The sequence below is a fragment of the Pararge aegeria genome, chromosome 8 (genome assembly GCF_905163445.1).
Source record: "Pararge aegeria chromosome 8, ilParAegt1.1, whole genome shotgun sequence".
NCBI lineage: Eukaryota > Metazoa > Arthropoda > Insecta > Lepidoptera > Nymphalidae > Pararge > Pararge aegeria.
The window spans coordinates 18,651,706-18,673,454 of record NC_053187.1 but is presented as its reverse complement, the minus strand read 5'-3'; the positions used below and the strand labels follow the sequence as shown (position 1 = coordinate 18,673,454).

Here is a 21,749-nt window from a genome sequence, read left to right as displayed (position 1 = left end):
AAAATGCTTTATCGTCTAGAAATGAAACATTTTTTTAGTTCAGTAGGTACTACATAAAATACCAATACTTGAGCATAGACTAGTGAGCTAGAATAGTTAATTACAAAAACTGAAAATAAATTAGTTTCTAGACTTTTGGCGTGCTACTGTAGGTATAAATGTTCAAAGATATAGCTTCATCGTCGTTTCGCTCCTAAGAATACAGAAGAAACTCGTTCAAATAGCAATCTTACCAGTCAATAAAAGTCAATAGTTACCCAACAACACACGCAAGTTGGGGCGGGCAGTGCGGTATTATTAGTAGCTTAGGCCTCAGAGTAGTAGGCTATAAGTTTGACTTCCCAAAGGAGCGATAGTATGCTCATGGTAACAGCAATGCTGGCTCAGATGTTATAATAGGAGTTACTTGTATGTAGTGTGAAAATAACTCGAGTTGTTTCGTAGATCGAGTAGTAATAAATGAAGACAAATTCATTGGAATAAAATATTTATTAAAAAATAATATAATATTGTTTATTATTATTTAAATAATACATAGTACTAAGATTACCTATGCAACAAATTACGACTTTATAATACAGCTTTTTAATGTTAAAACTTGTATATATATATATAAACATATTGTTAGATAAGAACGAAATTCCCGGCGACTTGAAGCCTTAGTACAAGATTTGCAAGCACACAATGAAAAAGTTGTTTTCGAGTATGAAACTCTATATGGTCAAAGTAAAATTTTCCTAATGTCCCTCGTTTTAGAGTCGCTAATCCTGTATTTCAGGAAATTCGTTTTTTCAATCGTTTCATCAAAACCGGACTTAAAGAATTGTAGGTAAGTTTGAGCTTTAATCTAATACAAACTTGGTCCATTTTACTCCGATGTTCAAGTATTTACACAATCGAAAACGATTCCTTGATTGCAATGAGCAAATCTCATACTAAGGCTACTGAATGTTATAAACTATGAAGAACTAATAAAAATTTGGTTTATATAGCAGACATACGCTACAAGCTCATTTGAAACTGGGACACCATCTATTTTGTATAGTGCTAAGTGTGATTACTCAAGTTAAGTAAAGTCAAGTCATGTCAAATAGGCACATAGATGGTACTTTTGACGGCGTGGTGGATGGCGGCCTAAACCCCTTTTCACTATAGGGGGAGGTTTAAACAGTGACCCCCACGTGGCCCAGCGCCGCGGACAGCTGCTTGAGTTGCGCGCGCATGTCGGCGGGCGCCAGGCCTCGCCGCGCGCCGATCACCTTGAAGGCGTTGAGGTACTCCAGCTCCGAGAACTGCGGGCCCTTCTCGCGCACCGATGTTATGATCTCCTGCAAGTGGATATTAGTATCAATACCAGTTAAACCTCGATCTAACGAATCGGAAGGGAACAAGTAAATATTGATTATATCAAGTTTTGGGCATATCTAGGTTTGTTATATTGATTTTATCAAGTTTTGGACATATCTAGGTTTGTTATATTGATTTTATCAAGTTTTGGACATATCTAGGTTTGTTATATTGATTTTATCAAGTTTTGAGCATATCTAGGTTTGTTATATTGATTTTATCAAGTTTTGGTCATGTCTAGGTTTGTTATATTGATTTTATCAAGTTTTGGGAATATCTAGGTTTGTTATATTCAGGTTAGGATGGTCTTAAAAATTCCGGAATTGGCCGCAACACAGCCATCCTATTTGAACGAGCTCTGTCACAAAAAAGCTTTACTACTGTTATTTTGTTCCATATAAAGTCGCGTTCATTTCGGTTGTGAGGGCCAGCATGTTCAGGGTAATCTGAGGAGTAGGTGGTAAGACTCGTGTGCCTTCGATTGCACTGGCGGCTACACGCTTCAGACCGGAAAACAGCAATGCTAGTTACTTCTCGAAAGGATTTATTTGTATAGTCAAAAACGACTCCGACAGTATCGAATTACTTGAATATTAAAACAAAATGTATTCTTTGCATATTATATAAAGTTCAGATTTCCCTACAATCCTTCAGCTAGGACTTTAGTCAAAACGCTTGTATAATAAAAATGAGATGTACAGGATTTGCGACCTCTAAAACGAGTTACATAGGGGTCCAAATTACTTTGAAGGTATAGAGTTTGATATGCGAAAGTGAATCGCCGATTGAGAGCGGGTGAAATCTTGTACTAAGGCTGGTGTATAGTAATATCTAGATAGATATTCTAGACTTCGACTTCAGTTTTGGGGGGCAGACTTCAAATTTCAGACCGCACCTCACTTTTCTAAGTTCACTTTCGTTGTCAAATATCACTTACGTTGAAGGGAGACATTGTGGGGAAACCTGCATGCCCGAGAGTTCTCCATAATGTTCTCAAAGGTGTGTGGAGTTCAGCAATCTAAGTGACTAAGGCCTCAATTCCTTCTCTTTGTGGAAGGAGCCCCGCGCCCTGTAGTGGGCCGGGGGCGGGCTCACCTCGGGCGAGCAGGCCAGCAGGTGCAGGTAGGCGTGCGCGGCGTGCAGGCCGTCGTGCGGCAGCGCCAGCGCGGCCAGGCAGTGGCGCAGCGCCGCCAGCCGCGCCTCCGCGCCCGCGCCCGCGCCCGCCGCGCTCTGCCAGCGCCACACCACCGCCGCCGACATCATCTCGCCCACGCCGCTCATGATGTACTGCGGACCGCCACCATCACACCAACTGATGGTCTCACGCTTTCTTTTCGTGAAACACACACTGATACACGCACCCACGCACTCGTACGCACGTGTTAGGAAATAGGGAATTACAGCACTTTATCTATGATAACCCGATGATTATATTAAATGTATCAACAAATCATAGTTTGTATACTCATTGATAATGTATTGAAAATAGAATAATGGACTTTAGTAGACTGTCAAAGAATAGTATAGGATCTATGGCGGGAGACGCGAGTTTGACAAGATAGATTGGCGGGAAAGGAAAGTTAGCACGGATTTAAAATGAATTAATTGAGAAAAGAAGATTAAGTAAAGTATTGTGAACGTAACGAAATATTGTTGTGGCGGAACAAGAGTCGTATATACTGGTGATGGAGTTGAGATAAGTTGTTAAAAGTTGTTGGTACTATGGTTGTACCTGATGTTGCATCAGATAAGTATATCTCATCCTTTGGGTTATTTATTGGTATAATATATGGAGCCCTAGCATTATTATACACACACAGTTTATGTAGCAGAGGTTACTCTATACAAACAACTTGTTCCAAAAGTCCTGATGTTATAAGTGATCACAGTAGTTATGTTTTACCTGTCTTACATGTCTTGTATAAAAGGGCCTAGCCTTATAACATATGACAATGTTGCAATTGTGTTTATAAGTTTTGTTTTAATTGATTGAATAAAAGAGCAACGGTAGAGTTTCTTGCCAGTGGTCTTCTCTGCCGAAGACAGCATTCCGAACTGGTAGTAGAGTCGTTTGAAGGTAAAAAGTCATATGAATTATAGAGAAGCATAATATACAGTATTAGAGTCAGTCCAGTTGTTTTATTTCACTCCTTGGGAAGTCAGGTTTATAGAGTACAGACCCACAACACTGCTCTAAAGCAGGTTGGTGGGCTTATAAAAGACATTTTGTCTTTTATAAAATGAATACTTTAATAGGATGGAAGAATAATAGTCATGAGAATAAATGATTACTGCTAAGTAACTAGGTATTTAGCTTCACTATTTTACTTTAATTACAATTACTGTTAATTAATGAAAGATCTAAGTGCCATCCTGAACATTGTGGGTATTGAAGTGAATATCTGAAAATGCGCAGACATATATATGGGCACGCACGCAAATACGCAATCTTACGCACATGTGCGTTCGCTAGCAATCTAACACACATACGTGCGCACGCACACATTATCGGATAAATTAATTTCTAAGAAGAACAAACACTTTATTGCACATAAAACATAAAATAATACAGATAACACAAAATAACAAAATTGATTATATGCAAAGGCGGCCTGATTGCTGCAAGCAATCTCTTACAGGCAACCTTTGAATGAGAGAATCCGCGACAAGAGAGCGGGGCAGTGTACTAATGAAATATATATATATTGTCAAAAAGAAATAAATAGTAAATAATTATATATATAAATTTAAAAACACATTTTTTTTGATTATTTGTCATCAATTATTGTAAGAAGTACATTCCTTGGTTCTTGGATATTCATAGTTTCATTTATGGTAATTTACCTATAACACACGCACACACACACACACAATTTATTCTATACAAAAAAAACTTTTTTATATTTTATTTTTTACCTTTTAAATTGTTTTATGTAGATGATGATTTTATGAAACATAGGTTCAAAATAAACAAGCACCCTTTGTTACACCAGGAAGGACCTACCCTCTGTATCTCTAGCTCTGAAACTTAGTTGCTGCCCATTGGTCAGTAGTGTATGCCAAGGGGACCAGTATTAATATACCGACATCTCTCATATAATCTCATATCTCCTCTCAACAGGTTCTCAAGTTTGATCTAAATAGCATAGATTAACTGATAGGGGTTCTAAACTCGATTTTGGTTTATTTATTAATACGGGATTATGAGTATACTCACCGCCAAAGCCGAGTCTGCCAGTAAAGCCGAGGCATGTTCGTGGAAAGCCAGCAGGCGGTGAGCGAGGCGCGAGGCACCACCCGCTCCACCCGACTGTTCGGAGCTCTCTGAACCTTCCACCTTCTCCTCCTGCCCCAGGTAGTGGAAGCATTCGATCCGCATCTTTTAGGAAATTGATTGTGTTAACGAGACAGAGTAAAAATAGCTATCCGACCAGAACAGCATTTTAAGGGGACCAGTTTATATACATTTTATGTCTTTATACAATGAGATCTATAATTTGATACTGTCAATGCCAATGATAGCAGTAGAGTATTTTATGAACTTGATAGTTTGAAAGTGCCTTATTTCATTATTCTAGATTGTTCATGGTCAAAGCTTTAAATACCAAAATTTATATTAAATTCGTTTACTCCGCTGCAAGATTTGGTCGTTTATTCTTCCTGCTAGTACCTATAACTGTCGAGGACCTGCCGATTGAGTTTTCAATTGAGTCGTTTCAAATAACCAACATATACCAAACTCGGAATATTTCTCTCAAATATATATTTTTCTTTGCGTATTTAGGTCTGTCCGCCATATTGGATTTATTGTGACGTTAAATAGCGACGAACACTTGAAGGAAAAGAAAACGACTCTTAAATTATTAAAATAAGCCTAATCAGGCCAAACGTGGTAAATTATTACATACACAGGTACAAAGACTGTTAAATAGATAACCCTCCTGTAGTGGGGTAGTATGTTATTTCTTTTTGTCAATTTACATTTCAATTAAGTGACGTTTCACTTACTACAAAATTATTAAAGCTAAAAGAACAATCGCAAACTCGCACACATCACTTCATCTTTAAGTAAAAAATATTTCATTTATTCTGCCAGTAAAACTTTAGCTTTTGAAGTTATACTTTTTCATTTTAGGGAAAAATGGTGAGGTTAAATTTTGCTATGCGCGCTCACCGTCACAAAAAACCGACACCATGAAGTGAGCTATAGTAAACATTTGTTTTTCTAAATAAAGTTTGGCAGTTGACTTTCAATAATTCAAACAATACCTTTTTTTCTATTGTTAGTGTAGTTTTTTCTACAAACGTAGAATAAGGCTTGCTATCTTGTTACGCCAAAGAAGTATAACTTCTAACGCGTGTACATAAGTACACACACGTTTTTTTTTCTTTATAGATAAGTGGGGATGTATCAAACAGTCCTAGCTAGTTAGTTACCTCTAGATGCAGGAACAAAAGACACTTGTGCGCGATGCTCTCGAAGTTCCTCGCAGCCGAGGCTATGTACGCGTGGAACTTCTCGTTCAGCTTCAAGCCCGCGCCGAATCCGGAAGGGGCGCTTACTATAGCCGGAATCGTTTTTATGTTCGTGCTTAGCCAATCCTGAAAGTTAGGTTAGGTTTGGAGACTTTATTATCCAAAGAATATACCGTTCACTTACAAGATAACATAAAACGAATAATGTTAAAGATTAACATATTATTTTGATCTGAGACTCGAACAAAGACATATAAAATTAAATAATTTGCAGTCGGAAGTGTCGAAATCATCATTTTTCTATGAGTGACAACCGATAAAACGGAGCCGAATGTTTCCATCCAACCTTATCATTAAGAAATAAGTTTAGTCGCAAACTCGTAAGTCGCAAACTTTTTTTTTTATTTTGTCAGGAATAGTTTGCAGCAGAAGTGCAAACGAATTCGAGTCATTTTTAATAACGTCAGTTTCAAAGAATCAAGAAGAATAAAAGATATTAAAAAAAAATATTAGCTTCAATAACTGTAAAATTAATTTATTACCTAAACAGTAAAACCCCTTTCTACGATATATCTAATGTTGTTAAGCTGACTCACCATGCTCTCGCAGAGTAACGCCAAGTCCACAAGCGTGTTGATATCTGCAACTATTTCCCGTTTTGAAACCTCCCCATCACCTAAACTAGTTCCGAGGATCTCCGCTTCACGTTCGTAAGCTTGTTTGAGCTCCTGTAAAATAAGATGCATTGGTTGACGTACGTGTTACCGTTAAGACACACGTAAGTCCATAAATGCTTAGTTGTGGCCAAGGCTTGTTTTAACTTTTCTCGAACATATTTTCACTGGAAGTAATTTTGTCGGAAAAGCTTCCTATTTACAAGGCAGTTCGAAATTTAAATAAAACCTTTGATAATTTTACCTCCTTGCCTGCTATTTATACAAGTAAAACCACGTTCCATTTTTGAATAACACGACAGATACAGAATTAACAACATACATAAACCGTGTACACGATTAATAGTGAAGCATCAAAAACCACTCTACTTTAGTAGTGTTTCCCGAACAGGCGGTTGTTCACTTCATTCCATTTTTTTTTTATTTAGTTCGCCAAACTGACAATCAACTGCTTACTCTAATATAAACTATAGGACTATTTGTTATGTGTATACAATTGTGCCTTCTCGATGCGAACACAGCATGAAAAACGTTAGGTACATAAGGCTGCTGCAAACAGCTAAAAAAACAAATTCAAAAAAATATATAAATTACTAAGAAAAGAAAATCATAAAAAAAACAAAACATTGTGGAAATAAAATTACTTGAGCAACAACCCTCCTCTTAACTTAAGCTTGACACTAGGTATGTTATCGCTGAAGATATCTACACTATCAGGAAAGCAATTTGCAAGAAACTGCATTCGATACATAGGACTATGTTGGCCAAGATTAGTTCTGGTTTCTGGCAAGTAAAAAGTCTTACGGTTTTGGAGGCGGCTACTTTCACGTGGAACTACGAATTTTAAACGCTCAAGCAACTCAGGCGCATCAATTAGGCCTTTCATTAATTTTGCAAGAAAAATTACATCTGTAATCTTTCTACGCGCCTTCAGTGAAAACATTTTATAGAACTCAAGTCGCGAGTCGTATGTGTATAATTTCTTACAATTTAAATCCATGTATATGACAAGTGATACAAGAGTATTCTTTGGACGCGTTCCATTCTATTAGTAGTTCACAGTAATTATTTTCCCTCTAATGTTTTAAACGATTACCATAAAGTGGGAAAAAGATTGTGAGCTAGCAACATTCCGCAGGTGTGAAGTGAGAAGTTGAGACGTTTTTACTGTTTTTGGAGACAATGCAGCGCATGCAATAATGGCTGAAGGTTTTGTATTTTCTTAATTCTGTGCAATAAATCTACAGATTACGGATAGATCGAGTACTGGAAATGGACGTTAGAGAATGCAACAACGGTGCGGCGCGCACCTTGTCGGTGTAGTGCGAGTGGTCGACGGCGGCGCGGTAGTTGGGCAGCGCCTGCAGGAAGCGCACGATGTCGTCGTCGGCCAGCCAGCGGGCGGCGCGCGCGGGCCCGGCGGGCGCCAGCTTGGCGTGCGCGGCGCGCGCGTGCTGCGCCAGCGCGTCCAGCGCCGCGCTCAGCACGCGCAGCGCCGCGCCGCCGCCGCAGCCGCCGCAGCGCCGCGCCGCCAGCGCCGCCGCGCGCAGCGCGCCCCACGCCTCCGCGCAGCACGCGAACACGGCGCGCCCGCGCCCGCTGCCGACACCACTTTTATTTTTAAGTGCAACTTCTTTAGAATCGTTGGGATTTCAAACCGGATGCAACGGAAAAACGACAGGTAAGCGACTCAAATACAAAAATGTGTAGGAGTCAGCCGGCGAGAGAATTAGATATTCAAATTCAAAATGTCTTTATTCATGTAGGCCTATCACTTATGAAGCGTTCATACATATATTTTAACATAATTGTAACGGGATAGTGATAACTTAAGCTACGAGAGTTCCAAACGCGGACTTAAACTTAGACCAGGGTCTAAGAAGAGCCCACAACAAACTTAGCCGGTGTAGCCTAGTAAACTGCACAACGAGTTTATTTTTGCTCCTAATATTAATATTGTTACAGTCCATTTTCTTTTTAAATTTTGTTATATTTTTATTGTAAAAATTAAATTTTCAAATATGTACTGACTATGCACCGTCATTATTTACAGATGTTCTATCTGTAATTTGCTAAACTCCGCGAAAAGCAGGAAAATCTGTATGGTGAAATTTATAATTTCTTAAATCCTTATAATCCACACCAAACAGATCTTCGACAATGTAACCTCTACGCACGTTTCGCTCTGAAACCGGAGCATCCTCAGGAGATGTTGACTACAGTGAATTAAGTTTAATTTTCATAATTATATATATCAGGAGAAATTGACTTAAAAAAAGGGCGGGAAACTTGGTACATGGCGGACGCGGCCCCCCCAAACATTTCCCCAAATCTACCGCAAACTCGATCCGAAAAGGACTGCACATACCGCAGTACCAGCGCCATTCCCACAACAGCTAACCGCCTATATATGCAAGTTCTTCAAAGTATTATATTGCAATTTTTTTACTTTTATTATATATTAAAAGACCATACAAACAGCCAACCGCTATAAGAACTGCACAATACAAACAACAGCAATCCTCCCCAAAAAGAGTTCACAATAAAATTAAAGAAAAATCTGAAAAAAAACACCGTCCGCCATGCCGACACCACTTTCTCATAGACGGTGTGGTGTTAGGTGGGCTCTAAACTCCCGAAAACCCGCACCATCTGTCAATCACGAGTGTAGATGTAAGTCGCGCCTTTCCGCGATCAGTATCGGTTTTTTGGTCCGCGACAAAGGGTTTGCGGCGCGCGAACATGAACTCATCTATACTCGCAATTTTACGCAGTAGCGGACAGGACATCGTAAGGAGTGATTGTGCGTGTGCTGGACATTGTTAAAATTTAAACTACATGGAATAATGAACTTGAAATGACACTCGTGGAGTGTTATCATTACCGACCCACTACAGGACACGGGTCTTCTCCCATAATGTGAAGGTTAACGCTGTAGTCCTTTCTTCTTTCCTTCTACCATCCATCCATGCTAGCCAAGTGCGGTGACTCCACGCACCTTTGAGACCATTATGGAGAACTCTCAGGCATTCAAGTTTCCCCACAATGTTTTCCTTCACCGCCAAAGTCACAAAGTCTACCCACAGTACTATCACCACTTCTCAAATAGATAACTGATAGATATTTGGTTCGTTAGCATAAGCGGATTCATGCTAAGAGTCAGCATCGGCTAATTCGAAGACTCAGCATATTTGTTTCATTTTAAATTTTCAGACTAGCTCAGTTTATATACTCATTTCACATATTAATGTGGCAGGAGCACAACTGCTCGGATTTGCTTGCGCGCCGGTACTCTTGATGAGTATCCAATCAAGCTAACTGACTATATGCTCATTATACATTTTTTTGGGTCCCAGGATGCTGGAATGGCGAACCCGCAAGAGTAAACGCTGCGATTGTGGATCCCTAATAAGGTGAACAGAGAATATCAAGCGACTCACTGGGAGCCGTTGGAAATAAGCGGCCCAGGAACCCCCTTCAAAATACTTATGTCCAGCCTTGGACGGCAACCGCTTCAAATAATGTAGACATTAAGCAGTAGCATCGTTAACCTGTTGATATAATTAATAATGGCATTATGGCAGTACCATCGTCAACTGGTTAAATTAATTATGGCATTACGGCAGTAGTCATCGTCACGAGTTGAAATAATGATGACATTATGACCGCAGCATAAGTGCTATGGTGTTACTCACGTGTTCTCCGGCGGCATAGACCGCTCCCGCCAAGCGGAAGGCGCCTTAACCGCCGCGTCGATGAGTGCGCGAGTGTGACGCAATAATCGCTCGCTCTCGCCCCACCGCACGTAGTCCGATATGAACGCGCGAAGCGAACATTCTCCGCCGCTGGGACAAAATTCAATCAATCCTAACCATATCCGGATTCATTCCGGTTGACAGTGAGACGTTACATGAAAATAATTTTCTTGCTTTTGTCTCCTACATTAATTATAATGTTTTAGAAGACGGCAGATTTTTAAACTTTTTGAGTTTAGAAATCTGCCGACTATATATCCCCCCCAATTTTTTTTAATCCGTTTATAATAGTACCTAACTTTACAGTTCATTTTGAAAATAACGTCGTTTTAATATACTATCTGGATGTCAAAAGTTACAAACGTTCGAAAACAAAGAGGATACAAACACTACGTTAACTAACTAGAAACCGCAGTATCTTCATTGCCTGACTTTATTAAAAAGTAAACGATAAACAGAAAATGTTCAGGAATCCATACTCAATACAATTACATATTTTTGTGCAACAAATATTTGTTTGGAAATTCGCCATTGTTCTTTGGTCTCCCATTCGGAGCGCTACGCGAGTGTCTCTGGAACTACATATGCAGTGTTTTTGTTAGCAATTAAAGATTCTAATATTAACTTTATATCTCACATCTGCCGGGCGTTCCGTTATTACCAACTTTTTTTTTTATGATGTAACCACTTTAAACCGAAAAGGCCAACTTTTTTGCTCATAAACTAAAGTAAATTGGAAAGGCAAGCTATTTTTTTATGATGATACAATTAACTAAGCTAATTTCACCTACAAAATTTAATGATGCACAGCTTTTTAGAAGATGAATGAATGAATGAATGAGTACACTTTTATTGTACACCAAAGAAAAAAAGTAGTTACAGAGATATAAATACATAGCAAGAGAGTACAATTTGGTGCCCTTATCGCTACATAGCGATTTCTTCCAGGCAACCAATGGCGTAAAAGGAAAAAACATAGAAAAGAGGTAGGTGGTGCAATACAAAAGATTTAAAAATTATATAAAATATATATATATATTAATATAACTATAATATATATATAAATAGAAGATAATATTAAAAACCATAATAATCTCAAGGAAGGCGTAAAATTAATTATCCCCTTATTCAAAAATAAACTTCGACTTCTAAGACTCAAAGTTTTCAAAGTCAAATATTTCTATATTCAAATAGGCACATAGATGGCACTTTTGATGCGTTATTATATACAAAATGTGTACATAGCAGTGAGTAGTGATGGCGATAACTACAATCGTAAACTTAAAACTAAAGCTACGAGGGTTCCAATCGCGCCCTGGTCTAAGAAGAAGCCCACAACAAACTTAGCCGGGTGTTCTTTTTGTTATCACCATCCCACATTGTCATTAGAAAATATTTAAGAAGCAACCTGGTTAGAGCAATTGTTTACACCCAAGCTTTTTTATCGTTTACGTAATCCTTTATACTATAATAGGACTTTTCTATAAGCTTTCGCTTAACACAAACTTTGAACTTCTTTAGTGACATCCCCAAGATATCAACCGGTAATTTATTGTAAAATTGTATACCAGTTCCTTTAAATGAATTGCTTATTTTGTGTAGTCTAGTGTACTGCACTGCAAGTTTATTTTTGCTTCTAACGTTCAAATTATTGCAGTCACATTTTCTTTTAAATTTTGATATATTTTTGTGAACATATATTAAATTTTCAAATATGTATTGGCTAAAGAGTGTCATTATTTTAACATCTTTAAATTTTTCTTTCAATGACTCTCTCGGACCCATTTTATAGATCGCACGAACAGCCTTCTGCAGCACGAAAATAGTGCCAATATCAGCAGCATTACCCCATAGTAAAATTCCATATGACATAATGCTGTGAAAGTAACTAAAATAGACTAGCCTAGCAGTTTCTATGTCTGTCAGGTGGCGTATCTTCTTCACTGCATAGGCAGCAAGAAGATTGTGCAGTTACTTTACTGCAGGCATTAATAATATTAGATATATTTTTTTGAATTGAAATGAAAAGAAGCTCACCCGGGGCGTTCCAGATGCGCGCACAGGGCGTGCAGGGCTGGCAGCACCGCGTGCAGCAGTGCGGGCTGCGGGCGGCACACGAGCGGGTAGCGCTGCCTGCGCGACAGCACGGCGTCCGCAGGGGGGGTCGCTGCTAAAATAACAAGTAGTAGTGGAGCTTTTAGTGCTAGAGCACGTCCGTAAAAACCACCATGCTTATTCCTGCCTCCAAGCAACATTGCTGTGTTCCAGTCTGAGGGGTGCGGTTGCCGGTGTACCGTGGCTTACATAGAGGGTATACATGGTATGCTAATGATTAAAAACCAAGGAAATCTCCAGTACGATTTTTAAAATCCCAGGATGCTGGAATGGCGAACCCGCACGAGTAAACGCTGCGTTGGTGGATCCCTAATAAGGTGAACAGAGAATATCAAGCGACTCACTGGGAGCCGTTGGAAATAAGCGGCCCAGGAACCCCCTTCAAAATAATTATGCCCAGCCTTGGACGGCAACCGCTTCAAATAATGTAGACATTAAGCAGTAGCATCGTTAACCTGTTGATATAAATAATAATGGCATAACGGCAGTACCATCGTCAACTGGTTAAATTAATGATGGCATTACGGCAGTAGCATCGTCACGAGTTGAAATAATGATGACATTCTGACCGTAGCATAAGTGCTATGGTGTTACTCACGTGTTCTCCGGCGGCATAGACCGCTCCCGCCAAGCGGAAGGCGCCTTAACCGCCGCGTCGATGAGTGCGCGAGTGTGACGCAATAATCGCTCGCTCTCGCCCCACCGCACGTAGTCCGATATGAACTATGGTAAGCTTTTTATAACTCTTACAATGCCAAGGTTTTTATGACTCTTACTACATTTTTTTTCATCTGCCCGCTTAGAGCATACTCTGTGCATACTCTGTGCACACCCTGTATGCACGCCACTGTCGGTGTAATTACAAGCACATGAGGCTTAGCACCTAAGGCTCGGGTTGATGGACACAACGCCACGTGTTCCTTGCAGGCCTTGCGAAGGTTAGGGTAGGTTGTGCTCGGTTTATAGCACGTGATTTTTTCATTTACCGTAAATAAAGACTACAAAGATAGTTCTAAAACTTTTAGTAAGAGTTTAAGCCGCTTACCCGCATGTTTTTGCGCTCTATGAATCTGGAAATCATAACTCAGTCGCATTGCAAATAAGTCGGATAGTTAAATTTTTTGGTATTTCATACTATCGTTCGCTCGTTTCACTTTTTGTGAGGCCACAATCCCTAAAGCACGATATAAAGCTTTTATCTATGGTAACCACGGAATTATGGTAAGTGAAAAATCATCGCCAATTAACGGAGCAATATAACAAAGCACGCATAGAACACTTCGGACCGCCCTGTGACCGTCTTACCGTCTTATCCTTATAACACCGGAAACCACGCTCTTCAGACCGGAACTCAGCGATGCTGCTTAGCGGTACAAATAAGAATGGCGGTAGTAAAATGGAGCTCGTCACAAAAAGCTTCAAAAATAGTGATCTTACCAGCGAGTTTAAACAGCTTATCCCTACGTCTCTGCGGTCGTTTCTTCGCGAAGTAATCGGACAATCTTAGTTCAGTCGCGCCACTATCTGACGCGTTGCCGCTAGATCGCTGTGCAGCTAAATTCACGCTCTCTATCTCTAAGTACTCCGTTAGAAGTAGTTGCATCTGGAATAGAGGATATCATCATCGTCATTTCAACCATGTTTTTGACATGATTTGATTGTCATCCAATGCTGGGACATAGGTCTTTTGTAGGGAGTTCCAAAGTCTCCGGTCCTGAGCGGCTTGCAGCGACTCTATATATAGATATTGCGAATGCAATATGAAAAAAATTTAAGTGAATGAATGAATACACCACACTTTTACATTTATTGTACACCACAGAGAAAATTCACAGAGATACAGATATAATAAGGTAGTATGAATTGGCGTCCTTATCGATATATAGCGATCTCTTCCAGGCAACCAAAGGCTTTCTTAAAGAAGTTTTTTTTAATATTTAATCGATAAAGCTCTTGGGTGTCAACATCTCATCCAATCTCAATTTTGGCAAATGCATCGAGTCCAAAGCCAAAGTGGCAGATAAAAAACTTGGTATCCTCAATAAGGTTAGGCGGTACTTCACGCCAGGTCAACGCCTCGCACTGTACCAGGCTCAAGTGCGAACCTGCATGGAGTACTGTAGTCACCTGTGGGGTGGCTCTGCCAAGTACCAACTTGAAGCTTTGGATTCGGTGGATCGTCGCGCCAGGAGAATTATAGGCGACAATTCGTTAACGCAGGCGAAACTACATAGTCTCCAGCACCGACGTAATGTTGCCTGTTTATCGGTTTTTTACCGGATATACTTCGGTGAGTGTGCTCAGGAACTTCACAATCTTGTTCCCCCTTCCCCGTTTTACCACAGAACAGCGAGACACCGAGAGCGGTGGCATCCTTATGTGGTTGATATCCCATCAACACGCACGAAACGTTTTTTATCCACGTTTCTAATACGTGCCGCTAAGATGTGGAACGCCCTCCCAGTAACTGTGTTTCCTGCCACGTATAATTTAAGTACCTTCAAGGCTAGAGTGAATAGGCTTTTTCTAGGCAAGCGTGCTCCAACCTAGACCTCATCATTGCTTTCTAACGGGCATGATTGTCGTCAAACGCTGGCCTATCGTTAATAAAAAAAAAAAAAAAAAATAGACATTCATGTAATAGGAATGAGATACTTGTAAATTTCTATTACAGGGATAAGAATTACGAGTCTGTAAACATTCCAGAGTACAAAATCAGTTTTACAATACTTGACAGTATAAATCAATGAATATATTTTTATTGCACCCAATTAAAAGTACAGAAAAAAGCAAAACATAGCGTATACAGTTTGGTGGCATCAGTGCTGAAACCTTCGTGCGCACACGTAGGTTGTATATGGGTGCGTATGTGCGTGCATGCGTGCGTGTGTACATGCGTTTGTGTGGGTGTGGGTCCGTCTGTCTGTGGCATCGAAGGGGCCGAACGGTTTAACCGATTTTGTTTGAAAAGTGAACTAGTCGAGAATGTTGTTTGATGTTGAATGAAAATAGGTCCAAGACGGCCGCCGCCACAAAGTGGCGGATTATATATTTTTCTCATCTTCCTCAATATGGTTATTAAATCAAAGGGCTTCGCTAGAAGAGTACATATGACAAACTTCAAATGCATGATGTGCGCTACCAAAAAATGGTGAATTAAAATTGTTTATTTCTCTCAGGGTTTTTTTAATTTATAGTTATCAAAATATGTATAAGAAGAGGTTAACTCACGACTTGCTGCACTGCGCTCCAGTAGTTCTGCTCGGTGTGAAGGCACTGCTCTGATATGCGGTGCTTCTGCAACGCGGCGCGCCACAGTTGCAGAAGCCTGCACACAAACGACCAAGCACGAGTCAAGCAAAAAGTAAAGCAAAAATTAAACAACTGTTCATTGTAAAGTCAAACAATTATTCATAAAAATTGTTAAACAATTATTCATTGTCAAGTCAACATTTCCTGAGAATGTTCCGGTTTCGGAGCGAAACGTGCGAAGAGGGTACATTGCCGCAGATCTGTTTAGTGTAGAGTACAGAGTTTGAAGAAATTATAAATCTCACCATGCAGATTCTCTTGCTTTTCGCGGACTATAGCAAATTTAGATTAATTTTCATTAGCACATAACTTGCAAAAGTTAGAGGTCGTGCGATTCGAACTCGGCCCCCCGAACGTTAAGTCGAGCTCCTACTCACTAAGCTATCGCGGACATTTTTTGGAACTTTTAAAGACGAACAACTTTGTAATACATGATTTTATCGAAACTTTAACCGTTTACGCAGCGGAAGCTCTCAAAAGGATATAAACCCCGATTTTCAAACATTCTTCATTGGTGAAACAGGCTCTTATTGGTCTTTACGTAATGATATATAGCCTATAGCCTTCCCCGATAAATAGGCTATCCAACACTGATTTTTTTTTCAAATTAGACTAGTAGTTCCTGAGATCATCGCGTTCAAGTAGACAAACAATCTAACTCTTCAGCTTAATATATTGGTATAAGATGCTTATTTTAGAAGATTATGTAGAAGAAGAAGAAGATACTTATCTAATGTTTTGAATAAATTACATCAAAAGCTCGCATTACACCTTGAGAACTTTCGAAATTTCTAGAAAGACTTACCGTTTGTTCCTAGTGCCACAAGCTTTGAACTCCTCGGCTAAACAGCTCACGAGCCTCGCCAGCGGCCTACCCATCTCTGTCACTCCTTCAGCCTCGAACATCTCACCGTCTTCTTCCCCCTCGATGTCCACTTCGATTTCTACGTCTTCGATTATACGACGGGACACCGAGTCGATAACTTCTAAAAGCTCGTTCTGTATTTGGACCTTGAATTTCTGCAAAGGTTTGGAGCCAATTATTCATTGTACAGTCAACATCTCCTGAGGATGCTCCGGTTTCTGAGCGAAACGTACATAGAGGGTACATTGCCGAAGAGCTGTTGGTGTGGAGTATATGGATTTAAGAAATTATAAATTGCACCATACAGTTTCTCTTGATTTCCGCAGAGTGTAGCAAGTTAAGCTTAATTTTCATAAGATACACTATTCCCACACAAGATGTTTTTTTTCCTTTTTTTTCTCGTGATAGGCCTATGAATAAAGAATATTTGAATTTGAATATCACATCAATGTTAAGTGTATCCAATTCGTATGAGCAGCGTTCGGGTAACTTCAATATAGATCCTTGTCCAAAATCCCTCAGTGCCTAGACTTGGAACATAAGACATGTTCAAAGTCTAGGAAAAGACGGTCACAAACTATTGTCCTCAAAGAAAGCTTAAGAGAACAAGTAGCATTAAGTCTATTTTACTTCGACGATACAGAGTTTAATACTCGGAAACAACTTCTCGATTGCGATCCAGCAAATCTTGTACTAAGGCTACTGATCGTTTGGTCCATATAAAATGACAGTTTTTTAGGATGAGGTTTCAATACTTGCCTCAGTAGCCTCTTTCAGCTGTTCCAGAACTCCGAGAGCCTCCAGGGATATCATGACAGTGGTCTCGAAGGTTTTATCCTCCTCAGTCAGCGATGCCTCGAATTCCGGAGTTATGTCTTGGAGGTATGCATCTGTTACTTCTTCGCTCTTTGTTAGTTCTGTAGATTTGAATAACTGCTTAACCTAACTCACCTGGTGGTGGTGCATAGAGGGTATGCACAGGGTATGCAGATAATATAAAATGTAGATAATCTCCAGTACGAGTTTTAAAAGTTTTAAAAAAAGGATAGGCGTTGCAAGAGTTATAAAAAGCCTACCCTTAGGTTTAAAGACATTTATTCTCAAAAGAAACAGTTTCATTTAATGAGAAATTAAAATTAACATAAAGAAGTGGTGGTAATATATTATCTAGTTAGTGTGATACAAAAACAAAACAAACACAAAGATACAAAAGGTGGCCCGTTTATAAAAAGTTTAAACAGTGCTTTTTTAGCTTGTTTTTAAATGATTTGAAAGATCTTCTCGCCAAAAATCTCTTTGGGTAGACTACCCTAATTTTATATCATCTGCATTTCCTGTTCATACTCCCTATGCACGCCACTGATTATGATGCGGTCTAAAATGATAGCCGACTAACCTGTTTGGGAGTAATAGGTTTATACGCGACATGGTACTTGCATATTTTCAGTGTCTGGGTGCTTATATGTATATTATAAGTATTTATGTATATTATTCAATAAAAAATATTCATCAGTCATCTTAGTATCCATAACACAAGCTACGCTCACTTCGGGGCTAGATGGCGATGTGTGTATTGTCGTAGTATAATTATTTATATTATATTGAATGCTAAATCGCGTGTCTTTGTCGGTAAGGTGGTAACTTACCACGGACGAAGTTGCCTACATGACAGGCAACTTAGCTAAAGTGTTGCCTAGTGAAAATTGATTGCTGTAACGTAACTTTATGCTCAGGAATCTTCTTAGACTTGACTTTCCTTACAATTGATGATTGATTCCTTCCTACAATTGATGAATTTTTTAATGACAAGGTTGCTTGGAAGCATCCGGCTCCGCTTTCAGCTCTCACAAGATAGAAAAATGAATGTTAAAATGCAAAATGTAAATTGTTGATGTTGGAAAAGAGCAACTGCTGAGTTTCTTGCCGGCTTCTTCTCGGTAGAATCTGCCTTCCGAACCGGTGGTAGAATCACTACAAACAGACAGACTTGACGTTTCAAAAGTGCTTATATTAGGCCTACTTGAAATAAATGAATTTTGAATTTGAACTTACAACGGATTGCCTTATTCAAAGTCAGTGAAAACGGGCATTAGTGTGTTTAAGGATTACCAACTAACATAACGTTATTTGTGTGTTTCTTACTAACAAAATCTATGATCTTATGGTCGACATAAATGTTTTTTTTACTGGATTTAATATTATTAACAAATAATCTTACCGGCCAGCAATAAGGCTGTGCGTCGCCTGGCTGACACTCTGCGGCTAAGCGGAGCACGTTCATCCCGATAAACCGCCTCGCTGATACGACGGACTATGATGTCCACCAACTCTTTCTTCTTGGCCTGGTGGGCAATTATATAAATTTTAACAACTAGTATTAAACCATATACAAAAGCAGTACAATAGTTCAAGCGGTACAAAACTGTTTATATAGACGTAATTTTGAACTGAGCATTCAACCTGTCATGGCGGATCGTTAGATTATGCAGTTTGAATGAATGAATGAATGAATGAATGTATGTATGAATGAATACACTTTTATTCTATTATTTTATTAGCAGTTCTATTTATTGAAAAGAAATATTTTTTCTAAAAACTTGAATCATCATTACATAATCTTATATCTTTAAACGAGCAAAATTTAGTATACGGGGGGGTTTCGGGGGCGATAAATCGATCTAGCTAGGATTCATTTTTAGACAATGTCATTTTATTCGTGTTTTCCGGTTATAACCGATTTGGTGCAACGAAGTTACACGAGTCAGTCAGCTAGTGATTTAAGTATAAATACAATGTTTTAGCGATTTTTTGTTACCAGCATCGTGGCCGTTATGCTAAGCCCTCGCTGCTTCCGCAGTGGTCGCGTACCTCCAGATGGGCAGTGGTGGCCGACAGCGCGTGGACGTGTGGCAGCTCCGTGCGCGCCGTCAGCAGTGCGGCTTGCAGCGCGTGCGCAGCGGCCAACACCCGCCCCGCCGCGGCCAGCTCGCGCGCCTCCCGCTCCGACACCACCACACGCTCACTGGGAAGCAACGTGCGTTTGCTTGCTCAGAGTATATCATGAACGGGAACCCATCGCAGGCCCACTACAGGGGACGGGTCTCCTCTCAGAATGAGAAGTGTTAAAGCCGTAGTCCACCACGCTGGCCAAGTGCGGAAGACTACACACGCCTTTTGTAAAATTATTATAGCAATTATTTAAATTCGAAATTTAGGTTCATTTATTTTGAGTAGGTCCATTTTATATGCACTTTTGAAACGTCAAGTCTGTTTGTTGTTTGTTGAATCTACAAAGGTAACAGATTCCACCAAGACAAGCCGGCAAGAAACTCAGCAGATTGCTCTTTTTCAAAATCATTTTACAGTATACAATTTTTAAAATTTTCTATCTTGTGAGTATCTAATTTCTTAACTAAGGCTTGTTGTTAAGAAATTCATCAATCGTACAGTAACCACGATTTTTAAATATTGAGATAATAACCATGTTTATTACAGATGTGTTACTGCTAACCAAGAAGCGGCCCTATCGCGTCATGTTCAAGTTACGTCGAAACATTGTTTCGCTTGGCTTGCTGGTGAGATTACAGACAGAGGCTTACTTGTAGTGAAATATAAGAGACAATTAGAATGTTCACATTACATGTCAGTAAGCATCCTCAACGCGTGGTGGTGTGTCCGGGCGTCCGCCCACAGCCGGCGCAGGTCGTCCCGGCGCACGCGCAGAAGTGCACGGCACGCGCCCAGGCGGGCTTCCGCTGCGGCGCAGTGCTGGCCCCAAGCGCCCAGCGCTGTGCTTACTGCACTAAACTTCTATAAAAAGCCGCCCACTGATTTATTTATCTATGGCAGGAATACCTTTTGCCCCAATTTAAGAAAAGGTTGCACGTTTAAAGAGACCCATCCAATCCAACTATTCAAAATCCAACTATATGGTAAAGATTGCCCTAGACTTACCAACAATGTAACATTTTTTTATTTTTTATTTATTAGCTTTTCAAGCGAAACAAACAGTACTATTACACATAAAAGTAATGCTGTATTTTTATATTACATAAACCAATGAAGTTTCCAAAACTTAGTTATACAAATAATACGATAACATTAACCACAATTGCTTAGGAATAAGTACAAGCAAAAATTAAAGCTTATAATACTTATTTTGCCATAATAAATTTCCTAAAAGTGCCAATTTTGACATAAAAAATGTCTGTCTCACAATATTTGCTGTTGAAAGCATTGCACGCACAAGATAAAAAGTTATTTGCCGAATACCTTGTCTTCCATCTAGCCCACGCAAAGGGAGGTTTAGACCTTACATTTAACCTACGACATGCAAAATCCATATTACTTAGAAGAAGTGGGGAGTCAACTACAAGTGAAACCAGGTTAGCCATGGTCAAAAAATATCTTAAGAAACAAGAGACCCCGCAAGTTCCCATGGCCCTGCCACTAGGCAACTGGTGGCACACTGTGATGTTTTAGTTGGTTGTGAGATGAGCTATCCTTTAATATGACTTACTTGCATAACATCAGTCATCTCTTGAGCATGAGCAGCTACAAGCTCATCAAGTCTTGCATCACTCTTCTTATACTCCTTCTCCAATTTAGCTCTCTCTTTCTCCCTCTGCTCATTTGTCTCACTCGCCGATAAAGTACGGATCACTGACATGAGCAACCCACTCTAAAATAAATATTTTTTGTAAATGAATGCATTCTGTTTTTTTGGCTATTTGTGTGAATTTTATACCTTTTTTTTTTTGGATAAGATTTGTTTTACCCATGATGGATAGTGAGGAATTTTTCCTTATACACTTATCGCATGAATTATGAGTAAAGATGTTTTGTTTGTGAAAAATATAAATATGTCACGTTAAACTGTAGGATATCATAATGTCACTGATGTTTTTGAGTGTAATCAAATACTCAATCCAGCAATTAGTTTTATTGATCACATTCAAGGAAACTAATTTATCGGGTCGAATTATGATGTTATCTCAATTATTGTTACCTTACCGTTTCTTTACCCTGTTTAACACCTCGTGGAGGTTTGGTAGGTGGTGGAGAAGACATTATCGTATGTTTTGGTAGTGATTACTTATTTAAAAATTTGCTTTTCAGTGAACTTTTAAAATACATCTCCACCTACAAAAACATAAAAATAATAAATATTCAAACTGTCAATGTCACAATTAAAACGTCAAGCGG

General features: G+C 39.4%; 1 protein-coding gene across 2 annotated transcripts; it reads right to left on the bottom strand.

Annotated features, from left to right (window-relative positions):
- Positions 1-523: 523 nt before the first annotated feature.
- LOC120625834 (exocyst complex component 4) lies at positions 524-21,745 on the bottom strand. Of its 2 annotated transcripts, none has more exons than XM_039893071.1 (17): positions 21,558-21,745; positions 21,064-21,225; positions 20,185-20,354; positions 19,413-19,566; positions 18,763-18,886; positions 17,304-17,461; positions 16,485-16,699; positions 15,599-15,695; positions 13,805-13,970; positions 12,290-12,419; positions 10,193-10,342; positions 7,808-8,096; positions 6,420-6,551; positions 5,785-5,949; positions 4,565-4,726; positions 2,443-2,634; positions 524-1,328 (listed from the first exon to the last, which is right to left on the bottom strand). In XM_039893071.1, the coding sequence occupies exons 1-17, from the start codon at positions 21,612-21,614 to the stop codon at positions 1,164-1,166; spliced, it is 2,688 nt and encodes an 895-aa protein (XP_039749005.1). In that variant the 5' UTR covers positions 21,615-21,745; the 3' UTR covers positions 524-1,163. The 2 variants fall into 2 exon arrangements, with proteins under 2 accessions (XP_039749005.1, XP_039749004.1); XM_039893070.1 differs by having other exon boundaries at positions 12,290-12,422; positions 21,558-21,744.
- Positions 21,746-21,749: the final 4 nt, after the last annotated feature.